This window comes from Miscanthus floridulus, chromosome 8 (assembly GCF_019320115.1).
Source record: "Miscanthus floridulus cultivar M001 chromosome 8, ASM1932011v1, whole genome shotgun sequence".
Lineage (NCBI taxonomy): Eukaryota > Viridiplantae > Streptophyta > Magnoliopsida > Poales > Poaceae > Miscanthus > Miscanthus floridulus.
In genome coordinates, this window is record NC_089587.1 from 165342824 (window position 1) to 165357722 (window position 14899).

The following is a 14899-nucleotide window of genomic DNA, read 5'->3' on the forward strand; positions in this document are numbered from 1 at the left end:
TATATATATATATATATATATATATTGCTAATCATCCGCCAGGGGGCTAATCCAGCCAATTAACCCTAGCATTCGACAGGAGGCTGTCACCGCCTCTACTCACGTGAACAGGACGCCGCCGCAAAAGGCTGTTGCGGTGGTGTTTGATCTGCTGCAGTCTGCGGGCGTCGACGAGCGCTAGCACGCTACATCGCCGCTGTTCTCCTCTCCACACGTGTGGACGTCCATAGAGGTGCCGCTGTGTTGCGCACTATGTCGTATGGTACGACTACTTCCTCGACGTCGACTACATCGACTATGCGCGTTCCGCCAAATCATCCGCTGCGCAGCGCGTTGAGAAGGTATAATATATGATTATCTACATGCAAGCGATACTGTTTTTACGCGGTTATTGATTTATGCTAGCCATCTGCGTAGCCCTCCATATTTCACGTCCTTTTCAGATGGGATACGAAGCATGCCGACCAAACTGTCATTGTGATCATCAACGCAACTGGCGAAGTCAGAATATCACCTTGACAGATCTTAAAGAAGTGGAAAATAAAAAATTTCGAGGCAAGTGAAGCTGAAGTCAATCTCCTGAAACTCGTGTTCGGATGCGCACCCCTGCTTAAGAGAGTGACTTTGAGAGTCTCCCCTGGTATTTCACCACGTGAACTAAAATGGGAGAAAACCTGCAATCTTTTCAAGGCGAGCCCTTCTCTGAGGCCCTATGTTTGTAACGCCTGCGGGGAGAAAATACAATGTGCTTCTATGATGATGATGATGATGATGATGATTGGTCTTAGTTAATGAACTGATGTTGGTGTATTCTAAATGCCTAGTGAATTCAGTTTCATGCATGCATGTACTAGTGCTTTGAATTCAGCTGAATATGCAGGATTCTTCCATCTGTAGCTGTACGTTTATTTGGCTGTATATATAAACATAATAAGCTACTGGTTTCAATGAAACGGGGGAAATGTAAAAACCACGACATATGCCCCTTGTAGTATGAGATTCCCCGATAAGTCTCGAGGGTTTGGGATAAACAACCGGTCTGACTACTATAAATTGCACCAGTGTAGATATAAATAGCGCACACCTAAAACATTGACGGACGACCGACACTGCTGTACTTTGACCCCCTTTTAAAGCTTCACTGCTTTCAACCCTCTTGCTGAAGTCCAGGGGGCTTGACCAGCTTGATAAACAGATGATGCTACTGCTACATTTTTTTTGAGGGGATGATGCTACTGCTACATGCGAACAGGTTTCCGGTATACGACTTCATTCGCATCTGATGGAGGGCCGGCCCTTGGGGAGGGGCGAGGGGTGCGAGCGCCGAGGGCCCAGCCCAGACAGAGGCCCAAGCAGTATGAAGACGAAATTTCCGCGCGTCCATGATTTCATGATCCATCGAGTCATCCTCACGTAACTACTCCTGGCCTGGCCTTGCGTGCTTTGGTAGTAACTCAGTTGTCTCATGCAGTGACGCATGCGCCACCCGCTCCTGATACTCCGATCGCCGATTCACCATGGCCCCTCGTGATGCATGCATCAGCCGAGCTGTGCTAGCATGCCGCGTGCAACAAACGAGTAGGAGCCTGGCATCCAGACCAGCAGTAGGCCATGGCCACCGGGCATCGGCCATCAGATTCAGGGATCAACACTAGCATATGGCGGCCTGAAGTCTAAAGATTCAATTCTCAACTCTCAATCGTCATGCAGCATGCCAGCAAGGTATTCATGTCGATCGATCCACGCAATGGATATGACGGATATGATCAGTTTATAATAGTGTTGTTCATTGATCATTATTTAATATGTTAAAATTGAAAATATATTCCCATAAAAAATAAGAATATATCATTACATTTGTTTTTTAAGTGAAATTAGATATTTGTATATATCTATATTAAACAAACATACACATAGTCTTTGACGGACCATCGTAACGAGGGGAGCCCTTGAAACCTTAGGACCGGCGCTGATGGTCACCGTGTTCTTATTAACATAAGACGACGACGTACGGTCGAGAGCATGCATGCATATATATGATTTGATTTGTTCAACTTAAAATAGGCGGGGTGCAGTAGGGGCCGTTGAGCCAGGCGTCGGCGATCATCTTGTTCGCCGCCTCCGTCGGGTGGACGCCGTCCCAGCTCAGGCGAGCCGACGGGTCGCGGCAAGCTGTTGTTGCGCCCGGCATGCCGCATCTGGCGGCGACGTCGAAGTTGTACTTGCCTCCTCCTGCCCCGCAGCACGTTTCCAAAGGATTTCTGAATCCTAATACATAATTCCACGGCACAAATATATCAGTCGTAGTATAATTTCCTCCTATCTGCAACGACCCTTTCTTGCGATCTTGGAACCTATTTTATTAAAATAAAATAAAATACATACCAAACTCTTGAGGCTGTTGCACCATTTTGTACACCTGGGAGGAGTAATCTGCGTACATCATCCTTGTTGACCTATGCTTGGCTTGGAGTATTTGTACTTGTTTCTGGAGCATCGAGTTGTGGTACTCTGTCAGACGGTTGAAACTTTTCAAGCAGCCGTGCTGATCGAAGTCTGTCGCTTGAGGTTGAGAAAATAACGTCAAGAAGAGTGGGAGACAGCCCGTTGGAAGAATGCCCGGGACAACAATGTGAACAGCACCAAGTGCAATCAGCCTCTGCACCAAATGACAAAATATTCGTAATAGCTTATGAGTAATTTCCTGTAGGCCCTGTTTGATGCTGGAATTGAATTCATTTAATAATTATAATTTAGACACAGATTAATTAAGCTAATATGGTCGTATACGGAATATATTTGTATATTATTATGGGCCATACGAGAGATACTTATGTATAGTAGGAGAGCGAGTTGATGACCATGTTATAAGTTGCGAAGTAGAAATATAGTATGGTGATCTATAGAATCAAATTCTATCTTCCACCCTATGAATTTGAGATAGGCTATATGTGAACTTTGGAAAGTTATGAAATTCCTACCAAATAGTCTAGTCTATTAAGTAGATTCTGATTCCCCAAAATAAAAGGATCCAAATAGCCCCACGATGACGATGTATTATATATATATTACCGGTTTTGCTACCGCATGGTGTGGTGGTGATGATCATAATGAATGCTTAAACGTTGGTCTTGTACTCTTAAAAAAAGATATATTATATGTTACCTCAATACCGTTAACGATGGCATCGACAATCAATGGGGTGTTCTCCATTGCCTGCTCAACGGTCAGCCCAAGCTCAAGAAGCTGGATATTATAGTCGTTTCCTCCAAATCCACCGAACTGAAACAGCGATTCTGCTAGAAACCCTGTGCACTCTATATGATATATACACAAGCGGCAGCTGAATTATATTGCATTAAATCTATACAGAAAAAATACTGCAGATAGCTACGACAAAAATGTATTCCATCCATTCCAAATTACAAGACGTTTTGCTTTTTCTAGATACGTAGTTTTTACTATGCAATATTTGGATATACACCGGCAAAAGTGCCCATGCGTTGCAACGGGAGAAAAAACTACCAAATGTTTATGAGGAACGAAGACATGAACAGTACATATTTATTTATTTATATTTTGCTCTGTCTATAAAATTTAATAAATTATTTTATGATGATGACGAGACCTCCATAATGTAAGTTAATATTGGCAATAATATTACAATGTCCTGTTAAGCCTATATTGAATTATAATATTGATACGTTGTTTGTTGGTTGCAAAGCATAAAAATATTTAGACGTCAATATATCATAAATTTAATTTTCACATCATGCATGTGTTGCTACAGTTAAATGTCGAGTTGCATGACTTTCTTTGACAATCATAAACATATTTAATTATAATTTCTACGTTGCAATGGTATATACAGATTATTTCATAGTGAACGGGATAACTTATAGCTTGAGGATTTATTCAACGACAGTGTACTCTATTTTTTTTCAAATCAGACTTCACGGACAGTTAGACTTGGAATTTGACCGCTTTGTAATTATGTCATCTGTTCTTATTTATTTTGGAATCGAATACCATAACATGATGTATGTTGCTCTAACTCGTATAGACACGAATCAGAGTCATCTTAGGATGTCTATACACTTTAACTAATACAGGCATGGAAGAGTGTAGGATCAGTTAATACGCCGTACTTTAATATTAGGTAGATAGACATTAAGAACTGGAATATAGTAGTTGTAAAATTATTGATTTGTTAAGTGCATTGAAATGTGCCCTAGTAATATAGCAGTACATAATACAAACGATTTTATTTGAATGATACTTAGGCAACCACAGTTTATTGAGACTACTTGGTCCATATGAGACCTGTGTCAGTAGGCTATCACTACCGGAGACCGGCACTTTGCCGAGTGCCAAGTGGTTTGCCGAGTGTTGTTTTTCGGACACTCGGCAAAGACGTCTTTGCCGAGTGTTTTTTTTGACACTCGGCAAAGAAGCTTCTTTGCCGAGTGTTTTTTTTTACACTCGACAAAAAAAATTTCAAAGCACATTTTGAAGCAGTAAATTAATTCAAATGAAAAAGTTTTCAACTACAAAGTTGTATAACTCATCAAGATGTACAATGTTTGTTTTGGTCTTTTCTTCATATGACAAAGTGAAAGTAAATTTGTTCACAAATCTAACATATCTCTCTTGTAGCTTATGAAACTACAAGAGAGATATATAAGATTTGTGAACAATGTTAGAACGACCATGTTGGATGAACAGATGACTAAACAACCAAAATAAACTTTGTATATCTCGAAAAGTTATGAAACTTTATAATTGACAACTTTTTGATTTGAAATCATCTTGTTATGCAAAACTGTGTTTGAATTTCAAAAATTTAAAATTTGAACTTTTCAAACGACCTCGGATGGGAAAACAATCAAAATAAACTCTGTAGATCTCGAAAAGTTATGAAACATTGTAGTTGACAACTTTTTTATTTGAAATCATCTTGTCATGCAAAACTGTGTTTGAATTTCAAAAATTTAAAATTCGAACTTTTCAAACGACCTCGGATGGAAAAACAACCAAAATAAACTCTGTAGATCTCGAAAAGTTATGAAACATTGTAGTTGGCAACTTTTTGATTTGAAATCATCTTGTCATGCAAAACTGCGTTTGAATTTCAAAATTTTGAAATCCAAATTTTGTAAACGACCTCGGATGGAAAAACTTCCTAAACTAAAAGTGTAGATCTCGAAAAGTTATAAAACTTTGTAGTTTACAACTTTTTTATTTGAATTCGTTTAGGGCCTCAAACAAACAATTTACACTCGGTTTAGTATAATATGTTGGGAACTAAAACGGAATCCAGACACAAGTAACAGTGTGGTGTAGTAGTAGAGGAGGTTCGCGCTCAGAGGAGGTTGCGGGTTCGAATCCCGTCGGCCGCGTTGCTGTGAAATTTACGCGAAAAATACCGGAGATGGACGGATGCTGGCCGGTGGGGGCCTCCACCGATTAAATTTTTTTTTTCCATTTTCCCCATTTTTTTCGGGTTTTTTTCGGTTCCAACTTTGTCGAGTGTCGGTTTGCCGAGTGCCCGACAAAAAAAAAAGACAAAGACATATTTGCCGACCCATTTTTTGCCGAGTGTCCTTTGCCGAGTGCCCCTGGCACCCTGGCACTCGGCAAAGCCACTGAGTCCGGCAGTGTATAGCTATTATTAGTGCTATAATGTTGAAGTCTAAGGGTCTGTACAACGCATACATGTGGCAGGGCGCTTATCGGTAGTTGATTTTTTGAATGCCAGGCGCTCTAGCCCAGCATACTGCTCGCCAAAGCGTCCGACGTTCGAAGCGGCGCCCTACAATTGAATCAGAAGTTGTGACTTATTCTAATGCAAAAAATAGATTTTGAAAGAGTCCATGCGTTGTGGGCTTAAAAGATGTTTAAGAGGATTTCTAATCGTATGAATTATTTAAGCACCATCAGATTAGTCTTTTTTTAAGCGTCTACCAAGCAGCTTTGCATTACAGGGGGGCCCACTTGTTAACACAGAAAAAAAAATCACCTGGAACCCCAACCGTCCCCGGTCCACCATTATCACTCATGCCACATCTTCACTCGTACTCGTGCGTCGACACCCATCGGAAAGTCACCACCTGCCTCTTCCTTCCTCCCCCCATGCCATATCTGTTCTCAAATCCAGTTAGATCCGAAGCAAAGGCCAGCAGCCAGCTGCGGCATCGCGACGGGGTGGTGGGCTACAGCTTCGCCACTTCGCCAGGCGCACGCAGACGTCCGGGTCGGTGGCCTCGCGGGATGTTCGGACGCCTCGCGGGGGGCGCGGACGGCAAGCACGGCCGGCGGCGTCGCGGGGTGCGCGGACGTCCGATACTCTCAGTGGCGGATGCACGATGCGAGATAAGGGGGCTAAAACAATGAAGATGTTAATTTGCATGAAGATTTAATGGTGAAATCAAGCTTTTGCTATAGTGATTAGGCTTAAAATCAAGACATTACGGGGGCTGGAGCCCCCCAGCCCTCCTTTGGATCCGCCACTGGATACTCTGATGGGAGACTTGCCAGGCACGGCGACATCCCAAAGAGTCCGGACGGCCGATCAACGGTGCAGTGGCCCTCTTCCCATCTTCCCCGGCGGCCCTCATGTCGACCACATGGCCGTCAAGGTAGTAGCCGATGGCTGCATTGGGGTCCAATTACGGTGGACGTCTGGACGAGCAGTTCTTGTCGATGGGGCACGATTTATTGATTGCTTTTATTCGATTTGTGTTTGATTTGGGATACAATTTGTATACGATTCGGGATGTGTGTGCGCTATGATTTGTTGAGTCCCTGTGAATCTGTGATATCGTTTTGGCCAAACCGGCGATGCAAGAGAGATCGGACAGGTTTAGACTTGTATGCTAACCTGTGTTCATTGACGTACGTCTGTGGGCTGGGCCATCGGTGGGCGTGCACGTCCTGCCTTTGCCTTGCTGCTGGTGGTTACGGATCTAATTTGGACTGCGAGCTGGAAACGGAGATTAGTGTTGTGTAAAGTTGGAACAAATTTTTTTGTTGGCAGAAATTTTGCCTCTATAGTATTAGGGATAGATTATATCTAAATACATGATAAAAACAACGTATCTACAAAAGCCAAAACATGTTATAATTTGAAACGGATGGTGTACTAATTTAATGGGAAGGCGAGGAATCCATTAATAATCAATAAGAAGAGAGTGATGAAGCGCTCACTCTCTTTTGTCCCGCATATGGAAGCAATCAACTCCTTGAACCACTGGACTTGCATGTCTAGCGAGCCATGGTTCCACACTGGATCTTCAACGCCCATTGATTGGTAGAAGGAGAAGTTCAGCGCAGTACCACCGGTGATGGCCATATTTGCACCCTTTTGGAAATCTTTGCCTTTGGATTTCGATGGTGCAAGTAGTGGGAGTCCAAGCGATTGAGCTGTGCCAATATGTGGTAAAAGTAAAACACAAAAACAAACTTCTACCCAAAGAAATAAAAATGGGTACCCCATTAATCGGTTGGGACATTCAGTTCTGGACCTTTTTCTATCAATGAGCGAGAGATTTTTTTTAGTCCATTCTTCCCATTTCGTAGCTGCTATCACTAGTACATGAAACCTTTTTAGAGGTGGGTATTTTCTATTAATATAGATGGGCAAGCCAACAGCCTCTATCAAATTATCTCTGAGGCGGGCATTTTAATTTGTCTGTCTCTATTAATACTAATTTGTAGAGAGGATGCGTTAAGATGTCCGTCTCTACTAATGATTTTCAAAGAACTCAGAAAAAAATGTGTCTTCCAGGATTTAAATCGACAACCTTGAACTCACACAGCAATATATATTTTAACCACCTCTGTTATTATGAAAGATAATTTTAGATAACCATATATATTTTTTATAAATTATCCACCCTCGGCATTATGATTATGAAAGATAATGCAAAGTAACCTAATGTTATACTCCACCGATTGCCTAGCTCTTTATTTTGTCCAAAAATCGCTTGGATCCCTTAAATTACAGGGTGAAGGGAGTATAACTTAAGCTAAGTTTTCAACTAAATACATACCATGCTAGGGAAAAGGGATAAATCTAAGAAATACTAACTAGATGAGATCAATGGATCCTCCACTCTAATGCTAATGAGACCCCCTAGAAGAAAGATGAACTGTAGAAATTATCACAAAAATTAGAAACATGCATCTATCCACTAATCTAGTACACTCTAAACACCATTGGTAATAATAGTCATTGGATCTATTCCATTTTTTTAAATAATTACCGCCTCTGTGATTGTGTAAGAAAATATAAAGTTCTATACCATTGAAAAAACAGGATCTAAAGTAAATATAAATTGCATCTAATTACTCACTGGCTGTTCAAATAGATAATCTTTGTAATACAGAGACGGGTTTTACTCCCGGTGGAGAACCCCCTTTAGTCCCGGCTCCCCACCCGGGATTAAGCATCCGGGACTAAAGGAGGGTCCTTTAGTCCCGGGTCAGGAGCCGGGACCTTTAGTCCCGGTGGGTAACACCAACCGGGACTAAAGGTCCGTCCAGCTTTAAAAAAAATAATGCCTCCCACCGTTGCGTCCCGTGAGATTCAAACCCAAAACCTCATGCATTGCCTCGCGCGTAGCTTACCACCCCACCTACACAACACATCTGACAATGGATGGGATGCTTCCCTTTTGAACTAACCCATCGGGGGACCTTTAGTCCCGGTTGGTGTTACCAACCGGGACTAAAGGGTCCTTTAGTCCGGGTTGGTGTTACCAACCGGGACTAAAGGGTCTACCTTTAGTCCCGGTTGGTGTTACCAACCGGGACTAAAGGTTGAGGACTTTTAGTCCCGGTTGGTGGCTCCAACCGGAAGTAAAGGTCCACCTTTAGTCCCGGTTGGTGTCTCCAACCGGGACTAAAGGTCCCCTGCCACTGTGCCGAGCACAGTAGCCGTTGGGTAGGGACCTTTAGTCCCGGTTGGAGACACCAACCGGAACTAAAGGTCTCTCTAGTCCCGGGCACAAAAAATACCGGGACTAGAGCCCATTTTAGCCTCAGATGAAAGGTCTGTTCTCTACTAGTGTAACCACTTAAATTAGAACTAAATTACCACTTATATATCCTTATTAAGACAACTGAAATGCCCCCTCAAATATAAATGTAAATTATCAATATCTACTATTAGAAATGTTTAAATAACCATGATGAATATATATGTTTCTACATTATGCACTCCTATTAATATTAATATTATCATTATTATATTAAAATTTGATTAAAGTAAACACATATATTGTACCATCATGCTGATGATCAACTACACATGTGCATGAGTGATAAATATATATGTTATGTTTTAGCAATTATAAAAAAAAATCCTTATCGACTTATATACTAATGATACTAACAAATTATTTTAACTTATATTAATAACAATGATATGTTTATGTAACTTGTTACTTTAGATATATTTATACCTATTTTAACTAAAATGTTGGAGTAAATAATCATTATAAAGCTTAAATATTAATATACTATTGAGTAGTACTACTACCCCATCCTTGGTCTCACTTCAAGCTTTACCGGTGATCTTAAGTGAGGCGTTGCATGTTTTAAATAATTGTTTGTGCCATTGTAGTACTTAAGAGTGCAGTCTATGACCTAAACTCCTTATATCTAGAGTTAATAAAACAAACGACAAGCATAAGAGATTTAATTTAACTTGAGGATAACGAAAGTATGCAACAATCAATAAGATTTAAATTTTAAAATTAAAATTTAGACTTATGAGAAAATCTAAGCACATCGAGAAGTGGGGGAGGTTAGTGCAGACGTAGGTGGCTGTATTTCCTGGTCTTTGAGATTTCTTTGGAGTAAATAATCATTATACGGCTTAAATTTTAATATCCTTTTGTGGTTAGCACTATCTTAAGCACGTGTTGCATGTTTAAATGACTGTTTATGCTATTGTAATACTTAAGATTGCAGTCTATGACTTAAAATCCTTGTATTTTTAAAAAAAGTAAAAAAGGAGAGTTAATAAACATACAATAAGCGCAAGAGATTTAACTTCTCCCGAGGATAAAGAAAGTATGTACAATAAGCACAAGGGATTTATCTTCTCTTGAGGATAAAGAAAGTATGTAGTGATCAATAAGATTGAAATTTCAAAATCAAAATTAAGATTATGAGAAATTTAAACATGTTGAGCAGTGGGGGAGTTTAGTACATACTACAGTTGGTTATAGTTTCCTATTATTTGAGATTTATTTGGAGTAAACAATCATTATAAGACCCTCTTTGGGGTTAGCATTGCTACCCCATCATTGGTCTCACTTCAAGCTCCACTGATCATAAGCGACATGTTCTATGTTTTAAATAATATTTTTTATGCCATCATAGTACTTAGGAGTGCAATCTATGATCTAAAATCCTTATATTTTCAAATAAGTATAAAAGAAGAGTTAATAAAACATATAATGAGCACAAGAGATTTAAATTAAGATAAAGAAAGTATGTGGTAATCAATAAGATTAAAATTTTAAAATCATAATTTGGATTTGTGAGATCATAAGATATGGACTACAACAAGAGCCGTCATAGTTTAAGCTAAAGTTTCAACTAAATACATATTAAAGATGCATATAGCTACTGTAAAGTTTCAAACTATGGATATGAATGAAAAAACATGTAGATTAGTAATTAATAAATTTATCGCAAGTTAATAGGAACTGCATGGCTTTTGCATCAGAAAATTAATGAACAAAAAGAAAAAAAATGTAATTTAATATAGTTAATTTAATTAGTCGGAAGCATTATATGACTACCCCTGCAAGAGTCTTTCATTATTCTTCGTGATATTGACCATGTTTCTGATCCCTATTTGTATTTGAGTGTGTTGGTCTAGAGTATACTAAAATATTTCTAATTTGTGAATTTCTAATGATCGTCGTGTCATGCATGTTCTATGTTTTTTCCAAGAGCATGCCAATCCTTTTTTTTACCTAGGGTCTGTTCGAATTCTCCGATAAGTTTAGTTGGCTAAAGTTATGGACTAAAAATTTAGACCACTTTAGCTCACTTGTGTGATAAGTTTTTGTGAGGTTTGCTAAACTTTAGACGGCACTTGAGATGCTCTTAGACCTCTGTTTGAAGCCTCATGAGCTAAAGTGGTCTAAAGTTTAGTAGTTAAACTTTAGATCATGTGATCTAAACAAAGGCCTTTACTAGCATATAGTTATTGTTGTAGTATGAAATTAATTATAAACAAGGAAATGTGTGTATCTACCGATCAAGTCAACGACCACGCGACCGTTGCTCCACCGGCAAGACGGCTTGCCGAAGTAGGTCATGCCGTACGGCGGATGCGTGCAGGTGAGCACATCCAGCTCCGTCGAGTTGTTGCTGCTGACGATGCAGATGTTGCCGGTTTCGGCAACTGAATCTCCGAAGCTGAACATGGCATTATATCTTCTGGTTCCTGAAATGCTACCGGTGCTAGTAGCACTACTGCTGCTACTGGTGATGACCAGTGCGATGAAGAAAAACGAAAGGGATGAGCAAGAGATGCTGCGAAGGAGACTCATGTGCTAACGAATTCGTATGCACGCTCATTGACGGGCGGTGATGATACATATATTATATTGTATATATAGATGCACGCAGCCGAGGACACGGCAAGGTCGCTTTGGGGTTGGTTAGTTGTTGGCATTTACTAAGTTTTATGAATCAACAAGTTTCTGTAACTCATACTATTTTTAGATAATGAGTACTAACTAATATAAGATAAGGTTAGCTCTAACGTAAATTAAATTAACTCATACTATTTTTCAACCGCACGACGCCTCGCTAATATCAGCAGGCCTCCTCTGGATCCCTCTCCGCTCTCATATCTTATCCGGCTGTCATGGTCGTGGACGCTGGCTCGAGGACGCCCTCGACGTTCAAGGAGGCCGCGCCGGATCGTGGGCTTGCGGCTCGGGCGGACGAGGCTGCGCCGGATCACCGTGCGGGCCATCGGATATGTGGCTGCTTCGCGGTCGCGGGCGCAGGGGTCGCAGGCGTCGTGTCGCGTCCAGCAGTGGCACGGCGACGGCGGCTTGGCGAGGTCGTCCGGCGGCGGTTCCTTGGAGCGAGACGAGCAACCCTAATCATTGGTGTTGGGCGTGAGAGAGGAGGGGTCAGAGGGGAGAGGAGGGGTCGGCGAGGTGGATCGCGACGCAGGGAAGGCTGGGCGTGACTTGCCGTCCGAGATCGATGGCGAGGTGTCCTACGAAATGACTTCCCCTAAAGCGTGTTGTCGGTCCCACGTGGTGGCGCCTTTCATCTGTGGAGCGATGTTTTGGCGTCGCACCTGTAGATGAAATAGTTATGAAAGTTATATATATATATATATATATATATATATATATATATATATATATATATATATATATATATATATATATATATATATATATATATATATAGCACGCAGCTGAGTACATGACAAGGTCGCTTTGGGGTTGGTTAGTCATTGACGTTTATGTAGCACCCGGTTTTAAGAACAAAATTAGATACATACTATATGTGAGTTTAGGAAGTTAAATCTCACATATAGCTACAAATAAGGGTAATATCAATAGACAATGCTCAATATATAACGTACTTAGTATAGAGAATATAACCTTAGATAGCAAATATCAAAAAGACAACTCCGATCTTCAGGTGAAGATTCCAATTCTACAGGGACAACCGACTAGTTGATCATAAGCCTAATTCCTCCAAACTAGCAATCTGGTACCCATCTGGAATTTTTATCTAAATAATTGAAAAAATAACGCAAGCGTAAGTACATGTCGTACTCAACAAATATAACATGGGGTTCATAAGGCTCAAAAGGCTGACCCTAGTTTAACTGCGGTTAGCTTTTAATTGTCACAATTTTAGCAAAGGAGTAACAATAAATTTATCACAAGCTCATATAAACACATGATCAGGTAAACATGAATAATGAATAGCATAAACAGTAATAATTAATGAGCATCTTTTATCATTAGTATCATCCGTGTTCATCATCTATTTCGTAAATATTCCAAGGCCGCTCGTGACTATGAACACGACTAATATACCAGTTTTACACTCTACAGAGGTTGTACACTTTTACTGTGAGTCGTGATTTACCTTTTCGTCCGAGGAGGTCAACCTCTTGACCCACTACCAAGGAAAGTCAGTAGGGTTCACTATGAAGCCTTTCAAAGGTTCGTCTAACAAGTTAGGGCCATTAGATTCACTCAACAAACAATTATAGGAACCCTCTGTTGAATGGCATAATTCCATCACGGCTATACACATAAGAGTAGAGGTTGTCATATACCCGATTCGTCAAGCCATTTTTAATTTCTTTTACAAAAACAATTTCAACCATTTTAAATTTTTAATCAAAACCACTCAATCAAACACATCAAATGCAAGGGCATGTATGCACAAACATATTGCTAAACCTTATGATGAATTTTAATTTAATGAAAATTTTTATTTTCCTATATTTTATTAGCACAAAAATTCAGAAATAAATTATTTTAAACCTATTTTTAAAAGAGGCAAATTTTAGGGTGTTACAATTCTACCCCCTTAAGATGAATCTCGTCTCCAAGATTCAGAAGACGTCGGCTAGGAGATAGGGATACTCTGTCTTTGAATTCTTCTTTACTTCCTTGTGTAGTTCCATCGTCTTGATAATGATCCCACTTCACTTTGCATACTTGTTAATCTTACTCTAAGTAACTTGCCAAACTAATTCCAAGATTCTGACAGGTACCTTGAACAATTCTTAGGTAACTCCAATCACTATGTTACCTTTTCTTTTTAATCTGTAATATCAATTCTTTTTCTTAGAATATTCACCTTCCAACAAAACCTTACAAATCCCTTGACCAGAAGGAGAATTCTACCACCAATCCTCAAAACATTAATGGTTCTGGTCAGGTTGCTCAAACTTGGAATACAATTCTTAGTCCTTGGTGTCACTCAAACTTTCTTAGCATAATTCTCCGTTGCTAAGGGCATTGGCTGTGACTTCTACTTCTCTAGCTGCTCTACCAATATCTTGATGATCTTGGTTAAACCTCCCTTAAACCTTTAATCAAACTTCATTGAGACTCTAAATTTCTCTCACATCTTTGGATACCACTACGCTTCCACTGCGAAATCTAGAACGTAGGATACTTCATCTTGCAAATTCTTCAACTTGGCTACCCCCTTAAGAAAAGATCAACAGGGTAGCTTGCACCTTCTTCTAGACGGATTAACTAGCATAAGGACATCCTGACATCGCAAAGAAACTCTCGTGTAGGGACAAGAACAAGAAATCTGAAGTTCCTCGAGCACAGAAAAACAGCAGCGCAGTAAAATAGCTGTAACTCTCATTCTATTAATCCAGTGATATTGTAGCTTATACCGTTGGAAAGCTTATCAAATTATCCACAACTTCCTTATATAATACTTTTCCAAATTCTCTAGTTTAGGAGGTCAAAAACAGTGCGCAACAGAAACTGCTCGAGCTTTTACACAGCACGATTGCATCGTCTTGTGATTTTCGTATCTCCATAACCAAAATAGCTATCAAGCTGATTCTTGCGCTCAGAGAAAGATATTGAAATCTACTATTGTCCAGAATTGTCTCATGATTTTTCGTAGTCGAAAAACAGAGATATAAGCCAAAGAGTGCAGACTGCTTTGAAAAGACAGGATAGAGAAAACAGAAGAAAACCATAACCCAACTATTTATTGCACTGATCCTTATACCTTAGGCCTATAAACTAAATGAAATTGTGGGAACACCCAACAAGATCATTGCAATCATTATAAAGATTCAAAACAATCATAAGCATAATGACAATTCAACAAGCAATAAAGATGCATAATTCAATCA

The 14899-nt window shown here is 40.0% G+C and overlaps 1 protein-coding gene across 2 annotated transcripts; it reads right to left on the bottom strand.

Annotated features, from left to right (window-relative positions):
- Positions 1-1856: 1856 nt before the first annotated feature.
- LOC136477484 (GDSL esterase/lipase At1g28580-like) lies at positions 1857-11603 on the bottom strand. Of its 2 annotated transcripts, XM_066475658.1 has the most exons (5): positions 11276-11603; positions 7207-7422; positions 3166-3317; positions 2386-2659; positions 1857-2268 (listed from the first exon to the last, which is right to left on the bottom strand). In XM_066475658.1, the coding sequence occupies exons 1-5, from the start codon at positions 11571-11573 to the stop codon at positions 2051-2053; spliced, it is 1158 nt and encodes a 385-aa protein (XP_066331755.1). In that variant the 5' UTR covers positions 11574-11603; the 3' UTR covers positions 1857-2050. The 2 variants fall into 2 exon arrangements, with proteins under 2 accessions (XP_066331755.1, XP_066331756.1); XM_066475659.1 differs by lacking the exon at positions 7207-7422.
- Between the last annotated feature and the right edge of the window lie 3296 nt (positions 11604-14899).

Excerpts from the sequence above, each read along its gene's own strand:
- LOC136477484 (XM_066475658.1), bottom strand. The coding sequence starts at position 11,573 with ATGAGTCTCCTTCGCAGCATCTCTTGCTCATCCCTTTCGTTTTTCTTC. Across the intron at positions 7,423-11,275 it reads CGTGGTCGTTGACTTGATCG|CTCAATCGCTTGGACTCCCA; the intron begins GTAGATACACAC and ends ATATTGGCACAG. Across the intron at positions 3,318-7,206 it reads CATATGCGGGACAAAAGAGA|AGTGCACAGGGTTTCTAGCA; the intron begins GTGAGCGCTTCA and ends TATATCATATAG.